Raw genomic sequence first — 15,687 nt, forward strand, 5'->3', positions numbered from 1 at the left:
AAACCAATCAGGCTCCCTCCACAATGACTTGCATACCGGAGACAAAAGTCTGATAAGACAGACAATATGGAAGTAACGCGTCACAAAACCACATCATCAGATGATAGATCGACTTTTTACAGACACTTCCTCTTGCAACAAATATCCCCCTCACAAGACACTGACTAAAATGTGGCAAAAGACTGAAAGGCCCGTGGATATGGTATATAGCCATGGAACAGATGCAGGTGTATGACAGCCTACTGGACGAGCAATAAACTCTCTCTAGGCACGTCCCAAAACAAAAAGTTGTAGTGGTACCATATTGCCTGAGTTAGTGTAGCAGTAGTGGACAGTAACAAAGTAAACATTTTGAGTAGACTTATATGTACTTTACTTGAGTATTTGTATTTTCTTGAATAATCTATTTCATAGTGAAAATAGTATAATTTTCACTATTGAACTGTCAACCTTTTTATACAGAGGGAAGGGAAAAAGAGCAGGCCACCAAGCACAGAGCCAAAGATCAAGTTTACTAAGTATTGAGGGTTTAAGTGGTCATTGATATTGAAATGAAATTATGAAAATGTACTTTGTAATTTGTGCTTTTGAACGCGTGTATTTTTCGAAGCATCCATGCACTTTTGAATATGTAAGTAATTTTCAAAGCAGGTGTTGCTGCACTTGTAATGTAACATTTTACCTATAGAGTTGAGTATAGGCTACTTTGAAGTAATCATGGATGTGAATGGTTATATGCTTACACAAAGCTTTACTGATGAATGCAGGAGTAGAGCGTAACCATTACATCCCTTTGTTTCCCTCGCCCCTCCCGTTTGTAACGCGGGAGCTGGCAAACTTCTTGGGAACACAGATGAGATTAGGCCCTTTGAGAAGTAAAACCAAACAAGATAAGATCGTATCTATTCCACACATGATGTACTACTGCCACCTGATGGTGGACAGATTTTTTTTATTTTAGTTATGGTTTTCAATTATGTTCATCATCTAGACTGAGGAGGAAGAACAGTGATGTGTGCTTTGGGTCCTTTTTCATCCACCACTAAATGCAATGCGTATGCGCAGTGCATACCAATCTGAAATAAAATACAATATTGATTTATATATTTGTATTTTATATTTTTTATTCAAAAGATATATAAAAACATAACAAAGCACAAAATCCGCTTGTGACTCTCACTTGTGAATGTAATTCAACACTTGCATTAAATAAAATATTCCAGGTACTTACTATTGTTAATTATTTTATTGATTACTTTCTGTTAATATATATATGTTAATAATTATATATATAATGTTAATATAAGGATAGGCTATACAAACAACACTTTCCCCATAAAAAGCTATTTAATTTTGTTCTGTAAAGGTAAAGGTTCAGCTCCTTGTCAGGAGGGTTATTTGAGGTCATAGATAGATGTTAGAAGAAGATCTACAAGCTAACACGCTTGTCATCTTTCGCGCAGACGAAATGAAAGCCTGGGTATCGAGGCTAAGCTTGTATCATGTTGTAATATAGATCTGTTCTTCTGAACGACACCCTCATGCTGCGATGGAGCAGCCTAATAAATTAAGCTTGGATCAAGCTCGTATCGTCTCCCAGCATCCTCCGCGGCACAGCCTTGCTGCTGCGTTTCACCATTGATTGTGACCTATGGAATTCTGCAACTCCAGAGGGCGCTAATCGGCACATTAAGTACATTTATTAAATTACCGGTATTAATAAAAGACATCCTGTATCAGGGCAGTGTGTGGCCTGACTTAAATTAAAATACAGAACAAACACAGTTTGACCCACTCTAATTGCATTATTTAATAATGAAAGAATAATAATAATTTTCATTATGCATTCTACGGAGGACTACAGCAGCACAGAATCAGGGTCTCGTGGGTCTGGGTCACCAATTTCGGTGTAACGAATAATCTCCGGATGCATTGGGGAGGACGGACACCCATTAAAACATCAACATTAAAAAAAGTCTCGTGCAGATATATATATTGCGGTGGGTAAGTTCAATACATTTCCCAGTAGAACCGTGTTGACTATATACACAAAACAATGAACTACAGCAAATTAAAGACACCACCTGTAGCAAACAGAACACTTGTTTTAACCAAAATCTGATGATTTCTCCTGCCAGCTGCCCATCCCAGCCAGGCAAGCGGACCACATCTGTCGTCGACGTTACGTTATGTGCGGTAATATTACCTATAAACGCGTCCCACCTTGTGGTCGGGCAGCTGCTGACTATTAACAGCGTTATTACATAGTGTCAGGTGTAATCTGGCGTGTTATTACTAACTATGGTCTTAGTTATGATGAAGTCATGGCTGTAATCAGCTGAAGCTATTTCTGTCAAGCTAGTTAGCATGTGAATCAAGGAGGCCTGGTGGGTTGGGGACGGGGTTCTAACTTATATCTACGGCAGCATACCCAGCTATTGTATTCTAGTTCAATGTTTCCTTTTAATTTCAAGGCCCCCCAGTTTGATATGCATTGGGCCAGGGACCCTCGGGGACCCCAGTCTCCACTGTAAACCCCTCAGTGTTTATTTAATTCTGAGAGTACACATGGAAGAAAATCTTACAGACACATACACATACTGATGGTCTAGTTTCTCAACTTTTTCAAGGACAACAACCAGTTTACTGTTGTGACGAAAAGAGAGTTGAGCCAGAAGGCAAAGCTCTCTGTCTTCCGAGCAATCTTCGTTCCTACTCTCACCTATGGTCATGAAGTTTTGGTCATGACTGAAAGAATAAGGTCGTGAATACAAGCGGCCGAAATGAGTTTTCTTCTACGGGTGACTGGCATCTCCCTTAGAGATAGGGTGAGAAGTTCAGTCACACGAGAGAGACTCGGAGTAGAACCGCTGCTCCTTCGCCTGGAAAGGAGCCAGCTTAGGTGGTTCGGGCATCTAGTTAGGATACCTCTCGGGCGTCTCCCTAGGGAGGTCCTCGACGCACGTCCCACTGGGAGGAGACCCCGGGGCAGACCAAGGCGCAGTTGGAGGAAACACATCGACTCACTGGCCTTGGAACGTCTCGGAATCCCCCAGGAGGAAGTCACTAATGTTGCTCTGGAGAGGGAAGTCTGGAGCACTCTGGTGGAACTGTTGCCCCCGCGACCCGACTACGGTTGAAGTTGGATGGAACAAACAGTTTGGTATTAGTATTGCTGGGACCACCACAATCTAAGAACAGTTTTATTAATATTGCTTGAGAGACCCCTGCTTTAGTCGTTTAGACGGAGGCTAGAGGTTTTAGACCACTTGCAGATCTTAGATCTGGGTCCATTTGGTTCGATTTGTGTCTACAAAGATCGATTTGTGTCTACAAAGATCTACAAGGACATGATCTTGTAGATCTGCTATTTTCTGCAAAGAGGTTTGGTGTTTAACCCATTTTGGTGTTAGCATTATGTTATGCTTTAGCTATTGAAAAATAGCAGATCTACAAGCTCACGCGCTACGAGCTTGTAGGTCTGCTATTTTTGAAAAATCGAAGAACGACTGACATAGAAACATAGTCTAATCTAATACTCTCCCAACTCCACCATGTCTTTTCAGTACTCCTTGAGTCCTGACCATGAAGCCATCGGGAAGCATCGGAGTCACAAACAATGTTCTATCGCCATCAGAGAACCACACACTGAACTCGGCGGACGGCGCTTGCCTGTGGGAGGTGTCGGACACTGCCAGACTGCGACGATTCCTCTGTTACGGCTCCGAAAGTAACATCTACACCGCCAGGGAGGAGAGCCAGCTCAGCATGGAGAGCGCCACAACTCTGCTCTCTCTGCTGCAGGATGGCCAGGGCTGCGAGGTGGTCGAAGACGTCAAGCGCTTCGCTCGGGACGGGCGGGCTGTCGCGCTCAACCCGTGCCTCTTCGCCCTGGCCGTGTGCTCCCAGCACTCGGAGCAGAAGACCAAGCAGGCGGCGTTCGAAGCCCTGAAGGAGGTGTGCACGTGTCCCACTCACCTCTTCGCTTTTGTCCAGTACAAGAAGGAGCTAAAGGAAGGCATGAAGTGCGGGATCTGGGGCCGCGCACTGAGGAGAGCCGTGTCGCACTGGTACAACGAGCAGGATGCCATGAGCCTGGCGCTGGCGGTGACCAAATGTAAACAGAGACAGGGCTGGACCCACCAAGACCTGCTGCGACTGTCCCACACCAAGCCTGCTTCTGAAAGTGAGTTTCAACAACAGACATGCAGTGAAGGCCGCGTGACCACACCTATGTACATCAGCTATTTGAAAATGTGAACGATGTGAGCTTGTAGATTTCAAAAGATTTTGAAATTAAAATGTGAAACATTTGGAATACCTTTGAAACATTTGAACAACACAAATCTTGTATGGAGGGTCCTGGCACACAATTTTTTCATATTTCAACATGAAAATGTTTGAGAACGGTTTAAACAATATTAGTGAGCAAGCCTAAATGAGCAAATAAGCTTTAGAAAGTCCAAAGAAGAACATTAACTGCCACTACCAATATTTACAAGTATCTCTATAGAAAACCAAACCCATCGCTTAGAATAAATGAACATGGCATTGGCAACACTGAAGATCATGCGATTAATCTTCTTTTACTTTATTCGTTTAATTTGTAAACCAAAGATCTGAACAGACAGAGATGTGCTGTGAGTGACATATATTTTAACGACGAATGGTGAACCGTAATTGGTTAGGTCAGGGGTGCCCACACTTTTTTGACTTGAGGTCTACTTTTAAAATTGCCAGCTCAAGGTGATCTACCAACCAAAAAAATATTTGCTTAAAATACTCAAAATAAATAACATTAAGGCATTTGGACTGTTTCAAAATCAATTCTATTTATTTACCTTTTCAGTTACCCCACATTGCAAAGAAGAGATTTTTTGTTAAAGTTACTCTTTGTAATAACGTCAATCAATTTCAATTTGTAATATATTGCTCATAAAATGTTACAAATATTAACAGTATAAAACACATAAAAAGCATACACAATCACATGAAGGAATAATGCACCACTCAACTCAACCAGAGCAGAACTCCCACCACAGGACTCTGGTAATCAATTAATACAGTTGCAACCACTATATTAATGGAAAGTATTTCATACAATTTAAGTTAAAAATAATCTGAACTATCCCTTTAATCAGATGACTGCTTGCAGCCTTGCACTGAATGGAGTCCGTCAGCGCTGCGTAATCCGGACAGTCACTGCTGACAGCTAGTCTTAATTAAACAGGCCTCCAAATGATCGTCCGTTAACGTGGAACGATATTTGGACTTAATTATCTTCATGTGGGAAAACGCTGATTCACATAAATATGTGGAGCCAAATAACGCTGTGAGTGAGGCTGCACAAGTCGTGATGTTTGGATACTTTTCCTCCACGAGTAATTTCCCAAACTCTCCATCGCGGGCGCGCAACTTTAACTGTATGTCAGCCTGCAGTGCCATGATCTCATTCTCCAACGCAGAAGAGTTCATGTTAAAAAGTGTTGCTATTTTCGAGGCAATGGAATCAACATCAGCTTCTGAATGGGAAGCACATGAATGTAGCGATGGGCTCGAGTAAGGCAAACGCAGTTGGACTTGGAATGTGACATCGTAAAAAAATAATCTTCTTCCCACTCTGCATGGAAGTGATATGTTTTAGGCTTCTTTGCCGCGCGCATCTTCCTATATGAACAATGATGGATAGATATCCTTTTAATTTGTTTGTTTAACAACAGAACAGACCCGACGTTCCCCACACTTGAAAACAAGGCACTGCATTGTGGGGGGTTTTAAAGCCGCTGCCGCCTGCCCGAGGCGAGGATTGTTTTTTTGTTTTTTTTCATGGCAGGGCCATGCGGTCTACCTGCGCAGCGCTTGCGATCGACCACGATCGACATAATGGGCACCCCTGGGTTAGGTTAACCAAAAGATTCACCCGCCAAGTACATTTCAAACATTACAACCAACAAAGAAATGTAGGATGTAATGTTAAATATAATGATTGGTTATACTGTTGATGATTGATGTTCTTGTAGTATTTGAGTTTATTAGGTCTCAGCACATGGGTCATGTTTGCTTGCCACTTGCCTGAAAAGTAAATCGTCCATTATAAAATGATGATAGGTACATTATTAATTACCGTTCAATTTTACACGTTTATTTATTTTTAACAAAAAAAAATACCTCAATTGTTATGCTAAATACCTACATAGCTATGAATATGACAAGGGGTTCACACTTGTTATTTTATGTGTGAAGTGTAGCAACAGTGAAAACAGCACATTATATGTAACAGTGCTCTTATTTTACATTCCACAGATATAGATATCTCATGTTGTGTTTATAGACAGTTGTGTCCCCTCTCAAACAAGCACTTGTTTAGTTGGGCAACCTGAAAACTATATCTGCCCAAAAGTTTTATTTACCTGTCTGGGGCAGGTGGGCAACCCTTAGTGTCAACGCCTGTTATGTTGATGGCACCTTGAAAACAGCACTGTACTGAGTGACCAACGTCCATGTTGTTTGTGCTTTCAGCAATTGCATTGATCAGTAAATACGTAACAAAGGGATGGCCAGAAGTCCAGACAGCATATGCAGACAAAGATAACTTGGAAGAGGTCGTCAAAGTTCTCTCGTATCTGGAGGTGGTGGAGAAGGTCAGGCACAGCTGTGATGAAACAGAGGTTGTCCATCTCATTATGGAACACAGACTGGAGAGGGAACAACTACTGACAAACCACTTGAAGTCCAAAGATGTGAGTTGTGTTCTAGCTTCAATTCTAGCTTAGTCAGTATTGAGCCTTAGCCAAAGTGACCTGTACTGTTAAATCATAGTTTGCAGGATGTTTTCAATGCTGCATGCCCAGCTTTAAATTAGGCTTGTGAACAGTACATTTACTACCTTTTAAATCATAGTGTACGGGTTGTTTTCAATGATGCATGCCCATTTTCGTATGCAATAACACAAGCATGACTGCTTGTTCTGCTTGTGTGTACGCAGCCAGTGAATAAAAGTGTCTTCAGCCTATTAGATATAAAAAGTAGTAAAACGAGTTTAGGAACACCTAGGGCTGGATTTTGAAGGTGCGTTTTACCTATTACAGTAATATGAGCTGGGGGCGTGAGGTATGTCATGCAGATTGCAATTTTAAGCATGTTAAGAAGCGCTTTCGACACCCCGTGGAGTGCGCAAAACGGCCTTGAATTAGTCATGGGAGTGTTTAAGGCGTGTTTGAGAGTTACCCAATCAACATGTCCCTACTATTTTCTTTACCAGTCAGCTGATGTCACATACGGAATGCGCACTTTGGGGATCGTTATATTACATTTCTTCAGGCTGGCACCATAGAAGACATGACATATATGACTTTGTCACATTTGGGTTAATTATTCCTATTGCACTGCATGCTGTCACCTTCATGCCTCAAAATAAGTTGTTTCTATTGAGAAACACCAGTAAAATTATATTTTAATTTAAATTATAATTATATTATATTTGAAATGAGTAATGAGTTGAATGCGTGGTGCGTATGCCCGTGATGGTATGGTCTTCGCTCGTAGCATTTTATTGAAGAAGACTTGAATCGAGTGTGATACAGCGTATGAAAGCAAACCTCTCAAGGATTATGGAGATGTTTTTATTTTTTTTTAAGGTTGAGAAATGAAATAATTATGGTCGTTTCTAATCTCAACCTTTCAAAAAGAATGGATGCGTCTTTTGCTGCGCTGTTGCCATGTCTCATAGAAACAAGTAAATAGGTCTATAAAAATAATCCCAAAATAAGCGCATATAACAGGGGTCTGTAACCTATTTTAAATGAAGTGCCATGTTTTTATTTTCTATATAGTGAGTCTGCCATATACAGATTAATTTTAATGACACCACATTAAAATAAAAAACATATTTTGATTGTCCACAAATATAATAAAGTTCTTCCATCTTTTTAAATATTTTCTTGCACATTGTTATAATGATCATTATATATCCGCCTGCAGTCAGAGTTCATAGTTTTAATGAATGAATGTGATTGTGAGCTGGTAGATCTGCTATTTTCAAAAGTAATCTTGGAAAAATGTAATTACATTTTTGTATTAGCCGTCCTTAGTTGGGCAAATGCATTCATCTGGGGATCCTTGACATGGGAATGTGCTGTGTGAGGATCACTGGTTTAAACAACATTAGGAGAAACCTTTAGAAACAAGAAAAGCAACCACAACTACCAATATTTACAAGCAACTTTACAGAAAAAGAAGCCGCTTATAATAAACAGACTTGGCAACACTCCAGCAGCGTCCCAGAGCCGCTCAAGTGTAAAATCAAACAGTGCTTTAATCTTCTTTTTGCGTTTATGATGTGCCTAGACCCACGTCTAATCGTTATGCGCAGGTCAAGGGGCTTAATAGCAAATTGCGCAAAGCGAAAATAATTAACATATGGACACTCCCACAATGCTAAAATATTCAGCAACGTCGTATTCCATATGTGTGTGCGTTCAAGGCTGATAAGGCTTTCATAATACGATTGTGCGCAGAGCGAGGCCAATTTATGTATTACCACATGGTAAAACGCACCTTCAAAATCCAGCCCCTAATATCTAAAGACAACTGGTTCCACAATCGTGGAGCAGCAACTGGAAAGTCTCTGTCACCGTTTAGTCTTAGTCATGACGATACAAGATAAGAAGAGAATAAGGTCGGGGCCTAACCATTAAGAGCCTTGAAAGCAATCGGCAAGATCATATATTGGATTTTAAAGTGAACAGTGAGCCGGTGGAGAGAGTGATGGCACTATGCACTGCACTGCAGTGCAGCTGCATTTTGGACAATTTACAGGCGAGGCGGGGGAAGGTCTAAATATAGCAATACAGCAATAGTCCAGACGAGATGCAATAATTTAGTTATTTGTGAAGTATCTAGATGCCCATTTGGACAAAGGAGATGACTGTCACCAATAATAGTGGACAAGCCCACAAGCTATTTGTTTTTCTTCTTCCTTTTTCACAATACATAACTGATTTATCCAGCAACTCATATGGATAGGCCTGTCAGTATGGATAGTCCTCACACCTAGTTATATAATATTGACCTAACTATAGTATAGTAGTTAGGTCAATATTGTAGTAAGCTACAATGTTACTAAGACTGTCTTGTTTTCATTAACCGTTTCCGTCCGTAGGACGGCTCCACACATCCTAGGGAACCCATTCGACACGTTCATGTGCATCCTCAATGATATCAGGCGAGAGAAGAATATTCAGATTCTTTTCCTTTTTTTTTTTACTCTAAGGCACCCGTAGCTTCACTCTGCCTTCATATTAGCTTACCGTTCGATTAGCTGTTAGCACGGTAGAAAGAATGCCTCGTCTCTCCTAATCCAGGGCGCTCCGTGGTTTTGATCTGATGGATATACTACACGCTTCATTTCTGACTTCAACATGCCTCTCGTTCAAAATATGAATGCTTTGGAGCTTCTAGCGATATAAGAGACCAAGGTAAGCTAACAAAATATTTCTCCGGTTTTCTTCCGGATTGTTTCCGGGGGGCGGGCTTCAGAGTAAAAGCGGCCATGTCTTTCCGGCACCCCAGAGCTTCTATTTTGAAGGAATCCCGGCACTGATTGTGTTAATGCTCCCTAACGCAGCAGCCCCACTAAATAGCAAAATGCACCGTCTTGGGTTACCTAAACAAAGTGCGTTTAAGTTTAAGGTTTTCTGCTTTCTCTGAAGGTATGGCGGGCTCTGTTGAAGGAAATGCCCCTGGAATCAGTGCTGAGAATCTTGGGTAAGATGACTGCTGACAAAGTTCTGGAGCCTGGAAGCCGGGACATGGTGGCAGTTTGTGAAAGAATCCAGAGTGAGGCGGCACTGAAGAAGGTTACAGCAGCTACTTAATAAGTTCTAAAATGTTATAATTGCATGGGCTTTTATGCCTTTAATTTCTCATTGTTAAATTGGAGGTTGTCAAAGTAATGCAATATGTGCATTAAGCACATGAGCTCTATAAGCTCACAACACGTCACATTGTGAGCTTCTATTTTAGAAATTTTACATTTTGTCATTGTCCACTACCCACCAGGCGAAGCTCCACCCTTTCACCATCCTTTTCGCCTCTGAAAACTACAAACGGGGCCATAACTGTCGAGGTAAAGTGAAATGGGAGCCGGACATTAGTATCCTCAAAGCCCTGGACACTGCTTTTTACAAGAGTTTCATGGTAAGATGCTTTGATTTTCTCCACCTCTGACCTTTACGGACAACTGGTAGCCGATAGTATTTCCTGACATGTGGCTGTGTTCCTTGATTTCTTTTTTTCCGACCCCAGAATGTGGAGCCTGTGGGTAAACGGTTTGCCGTGGCTGTGGATGTCAGCACATCGCTGAGCAGCGTTGTCCCAGGAACGTCGGTCAGCACTGCAGTGGTTGCCGCAGCCATTACCATGGTAAGCCAATTCTAAAACCCAACGTACAGTTTGAGTAACCTCAGTAACCTCTCTAGAACCAGTCCATTAATATCCATGTCCGGTTGCTGGAATGTTATTGTTCGAATCAAGTAGTCTCACCAGCTGCTCCTGAGTTAGAATAAAGCATGGACATACCAAGGAAAGTATTCCAAGAACTACTTGAAACTTGCAGGATTCATTCATTCGTTACATCTTTGAAGTGGTACTACCTGCCACTATGCCGGCCCTGGTTTTCGAGGGGCATTTACTTTTTGGGAGCTCAGACGATTTCCATATGATCCATGATTCTCTTTAATGAATTGATTGTACTACAGTACATACATTACATACTACGTACATTTCCGCCATGACATGAATCATTAGACTTACTGTTACAGGCTTTGTCTGGTGTTATTTGCCTGAAATGATGCAATATTCTGTTGTGTTTTGTGTGTTGTTTTGTATATGCAACAGTTAATTGCAAGGACAGAAGTGGATACACAGGTCCTAGCGTACTCCGAAGGAGCTATCGTCCCATGCACCATCGCTGCTGACATGACCCTGGCACAAGCAACGATTGAACTGGTTAAGGTATGCATGTTAACCACCTATTTCATACTTTGCTGTACGGCAGTGTCGTGTGAAAATCGACAATGATATGCCAAATATTGATTGATTATTAATTGATTGTTTTATTTTATTAAATGATTGATTATAGATAATGTTTTATCATTGATTAGCTTGATTAACTATAGAGCGTCGCAGTCCCACCCCCTTTCAGAACGACGAGTGGCCCAGGAAATGATTCTCCATTCATTATATATTAGTATTTATATAAAGACGGTTACGCCGCGGACAAAGCCAACTCAGATCGTGACAAATCATGACAACAAACACAATATGTTGTGCCGATCAAATAATTTGAAAGAAGAAAATAAAGGCAGGATACAACACTATTTGTTTTGTTTTTCTTCTTACTAATTATTTGATCGGCCCAAAACATAGTAATTATTGTCATGATTTGTCACGATCCGAGTTGGCTTTGTCCGTGGCGTAACCATCTTTAAATAAATACTTATTGAAAAGCCTATGGAGAAAATGTATGGAGAATCATTTCCTGGGCCACTCTTCGTTCTGAAAGGGGGCGGGACTGCGACGCTCTATTGCAGGGGTGCCCATTACGTCGATCGTGGTCTACCAGTCGATCGCGAGTGCTGCGCAGGTAGACCGCTTGGCCCTGCCATGAAAAAAAACAAAAAAACAATCCTCGCCTCGGGCAGGCGGCGGCTTTAAAACCCCCCACAATGCAGTGCCTTGTTTTCAAGTGTGGGGAACGTCGGGTCTGTTATGTTGTTAAACAAACAAATTAAAAGGATATCTATCCATCATTGTTCATATAGCAAGATGCGCGCGGCAAAGAAGCCTAAAACATATCACTTCCATGCAGAGTGGGAAGAAGATTATTTTTTCACGATGTCACATTCCAAGTCCAACTGCGTTTGCCTTACTCGAGCCCATCGCTACATTCATGTGCTTCCCATTCAGAAGCTGATGTTGATTCCATTGCCTCGAAAATAGCAACACTTTTTAACATGAACTCTTCTGCGTTGGAGAATGAGATCATGGCACTGCAGGCTGACATACAGTTAAAGTTGCACGCCCGCGATGGAGAGTTTTGGAACTTACTCGTGAAGGAAAAGTATCCAAACATCAGGACTTGTGCAGCCTCGCTCACAGCGTTATTTGGCTCCACATATTTATGTGAATCAGCGTTTTCCCACATGAAGATAATTAAGTCCAAATATCGTTCCACGTTAACGGACGATCATTTGGAGGCCTGTTTAATTAAGACTAGCTGTCAGCAGTGACTGTCCGGATTACGCAGCGCTGACGGACTCCATTCAGTGCAAGGCTGCAAGCAGTCATCTGATTAAAGGGATAGTTCAGATTATTTTTAACTTAAATTGTATGAAATACTTTCCATTAATATAGTGGTTGGAACTGTAGGCCTATTAATTGATTGCCAGAGTCCTGTGGTAGGAGTTCTGCTCTGGTTGAGTTGAGTGCATTATTCCTTCATGTGATTGTCTATGCTTTTTATGTGTGATACTAACATTAACATTTTATGAGCAATATGTTATTACAAATTGAAATTGATTGACGTTATTACAAAGAGTAACTTTAAGAAAATAAAGCTGGTAAATAAATACCAGCTTTATGGTATGCCTTAATGTTATTTATTTTGAGTATTTTAAGCAATGGGATAATATTTTTTTGGTTGGTAGATCACCTTGAGCTGGCAATTTTAAAAGTAGACCTCAAGTCAAAAAAGTGTGGGCACCCCTGCTCTATTGCATCCATCTGATGAACGTGCACCCATCTCTTTCAGATTCCCACTGGGATGACAGACGGCACTCTCCCCATGACGTGGGCTACAGAGAACCAGAAGGCGGTGGACATGTTCATCGTATTAACCAACAACCCATGCTGGAGCTTCACCGCCAGCCCCGTGGAGAGTCTGAGGAAGTACAGACAAGTGCGTGCGTTTAAATTTAACATTTTCCTCAATATTACCACGTTTTAGATTTGGCTTTTTAAGGGAAGTAGGATTACATTAATACAACATGGTTTTTGCCCCTTTCTTTTTTTTTACCTGCAGAATTCGGGAATCTTTTCCAAGATGGTGATGTGTGGTCTGACTTCCATCGGCCATGCCATCGCAGACACAGAAGACAGAGGTTTGCTGAGCATGTGCGGCTTCGACCTCGGAGCTATGAGCGTCATCCGTAACCTAGCCCAGGATCTGATTTGACCTGGTTGAAGGCTGACACCAGTGCAAAAACAGAGAGGCGAGGTGGACACAACAATGATGAACAAACTTGGCTCACTTGGCATGTTAAGTCTGAGATATACTTAACTGCACGTGGGTGTTGGGGCAGCGAAGACGGCAGATGTACAAGGTCAATGCGTCGCACTGTGACACGTTCGGCACATTGAGCTGCGATGTGTTGAGCTTATAGATCTGTTATGTTCAGTGCCCAAAAATAGCACTATAACATGCCTATAAAATAATCAGGCATGTTACAGTGCCCTTACAGCACTAATCCAAATGAGGTTGATATCTACAACAACACTGATTTCCATTTTTATATCATTTTGATGACAGGTTAATTGACAAGCATCCAGCAGGCTGGACCGCACTCTTCGAAATGTTAATGTGCATTTATTTCCTGAAATTTGGGAAGGACGCGATAAATATTATACATGATATGCCATTGTATATCATACTGTTGGACAGGATTTTTAATGTAAACCGTACAATGTATGATACAATGTTTAATTGCGCTACTTGTGAAACGGAGAAGATGAAATTAATCCAGTAATTTCTCTAAAGTTACTGTTAGATGAATCCATTTGGAAAGTGGAGAGGCGATGTAAGTATAAAGTTATAGGCTTTAGCACAGGTGTAGGATAAGGATATACAATAAATAGAAGGTCAAAGTATTAGCTGTAGTTTCTATGGCATGACCTGCAAATCCAATGTGAAGGTAGAGGCCTTTTAAAACCTTTCTCTCTTAAGGTATTTAATGCATCAGGGGTGTTTTTGTTTCGTCTCCATGCGATTCATTTTGTTTGAAAATGTATGTTTTCGAACTGTTGGTGTCATGAGTACATCCACACAGAATGCAAATATTAAGCAGTGATAAAGAGACACAATTTGTATTCAAAACTAGATTGTTTTTTCTCCACGACTAAAGGCATCAACTTATATGAATACTCGCTCGCAATTTTCATATTTATTCTTCACACCCGTGATGTGTAAAGACTTTTAGTCTATGCCGTTGGACATGATTTATTCCCCTAAATTAGTAGTACAAAAACAGGATAGGAATTGCAAGGAGCAACAAAATAGCTTGATGTCTATGTTTGATGGAAATCTTCCTAAAAGAGATGAAGAACGGGTCTTTGTATTAGTAAATAATAATGTCTAGACTCTAGAATGAGATGAGAGGCTTTTGGTAGTGTATGTACATGTACAACCCAGCACCCCAAATGCCAATATGATCTCTTGGTCGTTTGAAGATTCCAAATGGAGGAGTTTCTTTTTTTTTTTAGAATACCCTTGGTGCTTTTAAATCTGGTTATGTTGTGTTCTTTGTCAGCAACAATGCCAATGTTTGAGACTGCATTTTATAAATGGGAGTTTTATTGTAAAAGATGGAATTGTTCCCGTTAGCGACAGTAGTCTAATTTCTATGCATCACCAATGGACTTACTGTATTACTCTGTTCTGACAGGTCAAATCAAAGTTATTTAACAACAGTTTACCAACACTGATGGCTGCTAGTAAATTAGTTTTATCTGTATAGTATTTAGTTTTTTTTAAACTACAACATAAGAATGTCAGTGATAAAAAACTAACTTAGAATGTTGTTTTCTTTCTAGTGTAATCGATGCAACTGAATGTACGTTTTGGAAATACACACTTAACAATATAAGATATTTAAATTGCAATGCTTTATACAGTACCCCTTTAAGGATACTAGAATATTTGCAGTGTCTTGCCTACTTAATGCTCTGTTGTACGCCAGCACCTCCATACGACAAAGGCTTCAGGGGCCACTTCAGCACAGGGAACAACATCTGAAGCTACAGTGGTGCTTAAATGCAGTGATTCTCAAACATTTTTAATTTCAAGGAAGGACCCCCACTTTGATATGCATTAGGCATAGACCACCTTTTTGTTAAATCTCTGGGACCACAATCTACACGGTACATTTAACTCTGACATAATGACATTCTCAGAGATACTACAGACCTGTAAAAGGTCAATTTGGTTCCTATAACTATCGGTCCTTAGCTGCAACCCCCTCAAGGAACCCTGGGGTTCCCTGGACCCCACGTTGAGAACCAGTGGTTTAGTGTTCAGTAATTGTGGCATGGTGCGTTCACTGAAAGTGTCAGGCAGTCCCTTTTATGGTGTTATCAGCGGAGACAAACCAATTCCAGACCACTGTAACTGTGATAGGTAATTTTCCCATGTATGCTATGAACAATTTATTGTACAGTCAAACACTTTGGTCCACCAAAAAAAAGGTACTTGCGGATTTTTCCATTCGTGTCCTATTCAATTGAAATGGTAGCCTATACTGTAATTCAGTATTTTATGTCACAGAAGAATGTATTATTCATTATTGTCTCTTGTATCCAACCGTGCATTACATGTATTTGGCTGTAGTGACAATAAAAAAATCACACCCGTAA

At 40.8% G+C, this 15,687-nt stretch overlaps 1 protein-coding gene across 3 annotated transcripts; it reads left to right on the top strand.

The window, feature by feature from the left end:
* The first annotated feature begins 1,902 nt into the window (after positions 1 to 1,902).
* On the top strand, positions 1,903 to 15,687 carry ro60 (Ro60, Y RNA binding protein). 3 transcript variants are annotated; one of them, XM_080777470.1, is made up of 9 exons: positions 1,903 to 2,004; positions 3,567 to 4,186; positions 6,520 to 6,740; positions 9,711 to 9,857; positions 10,060 to 10,197; positions 10,306 to 10,422; positions 10,897 to 11,013; positions 12,812 to 12,958; positions 13,082 to 15,687. In XM_080777470.1, the coding sequence occupies exons 2-9, from the start codon at positions 3,586 to 3,588 to the stop codon at positions 13,232 to 13,234; spliced, it is 1,641 nt and encodes a 546-aa protein (XP_080633596.1). In that variant the 5' UTR covers positions 1,903 to 2,004; positions 3,567 to 3,585; the 3' UTR covers positions 13,235 to 15,687. The 3 variants fall into 3 exon arrangements, with proteins under 3 accessions (XP_080633596.1, XP_080633595.1, XP_080633597.1); XM_080777469.1 differs by having other exon boundaries at positions 1,920 to 2,000; XM_080777471.1 differs by lacking the exon at positions 1,903 to 2,004 and adding an exon at positions 2,015 to 2,196.

Source organism: Protomyctophum bolini, assembly GCF_963924005.1.
Source record: "Protomyctophum bolini genome assembly, chromosome: 12".
NCBI lineage: Eukaryota > Metazoa > Chordata > Actinopteri > Myctophiformes > Myctophidae > Protomyctophum > Protomyctophum bolini.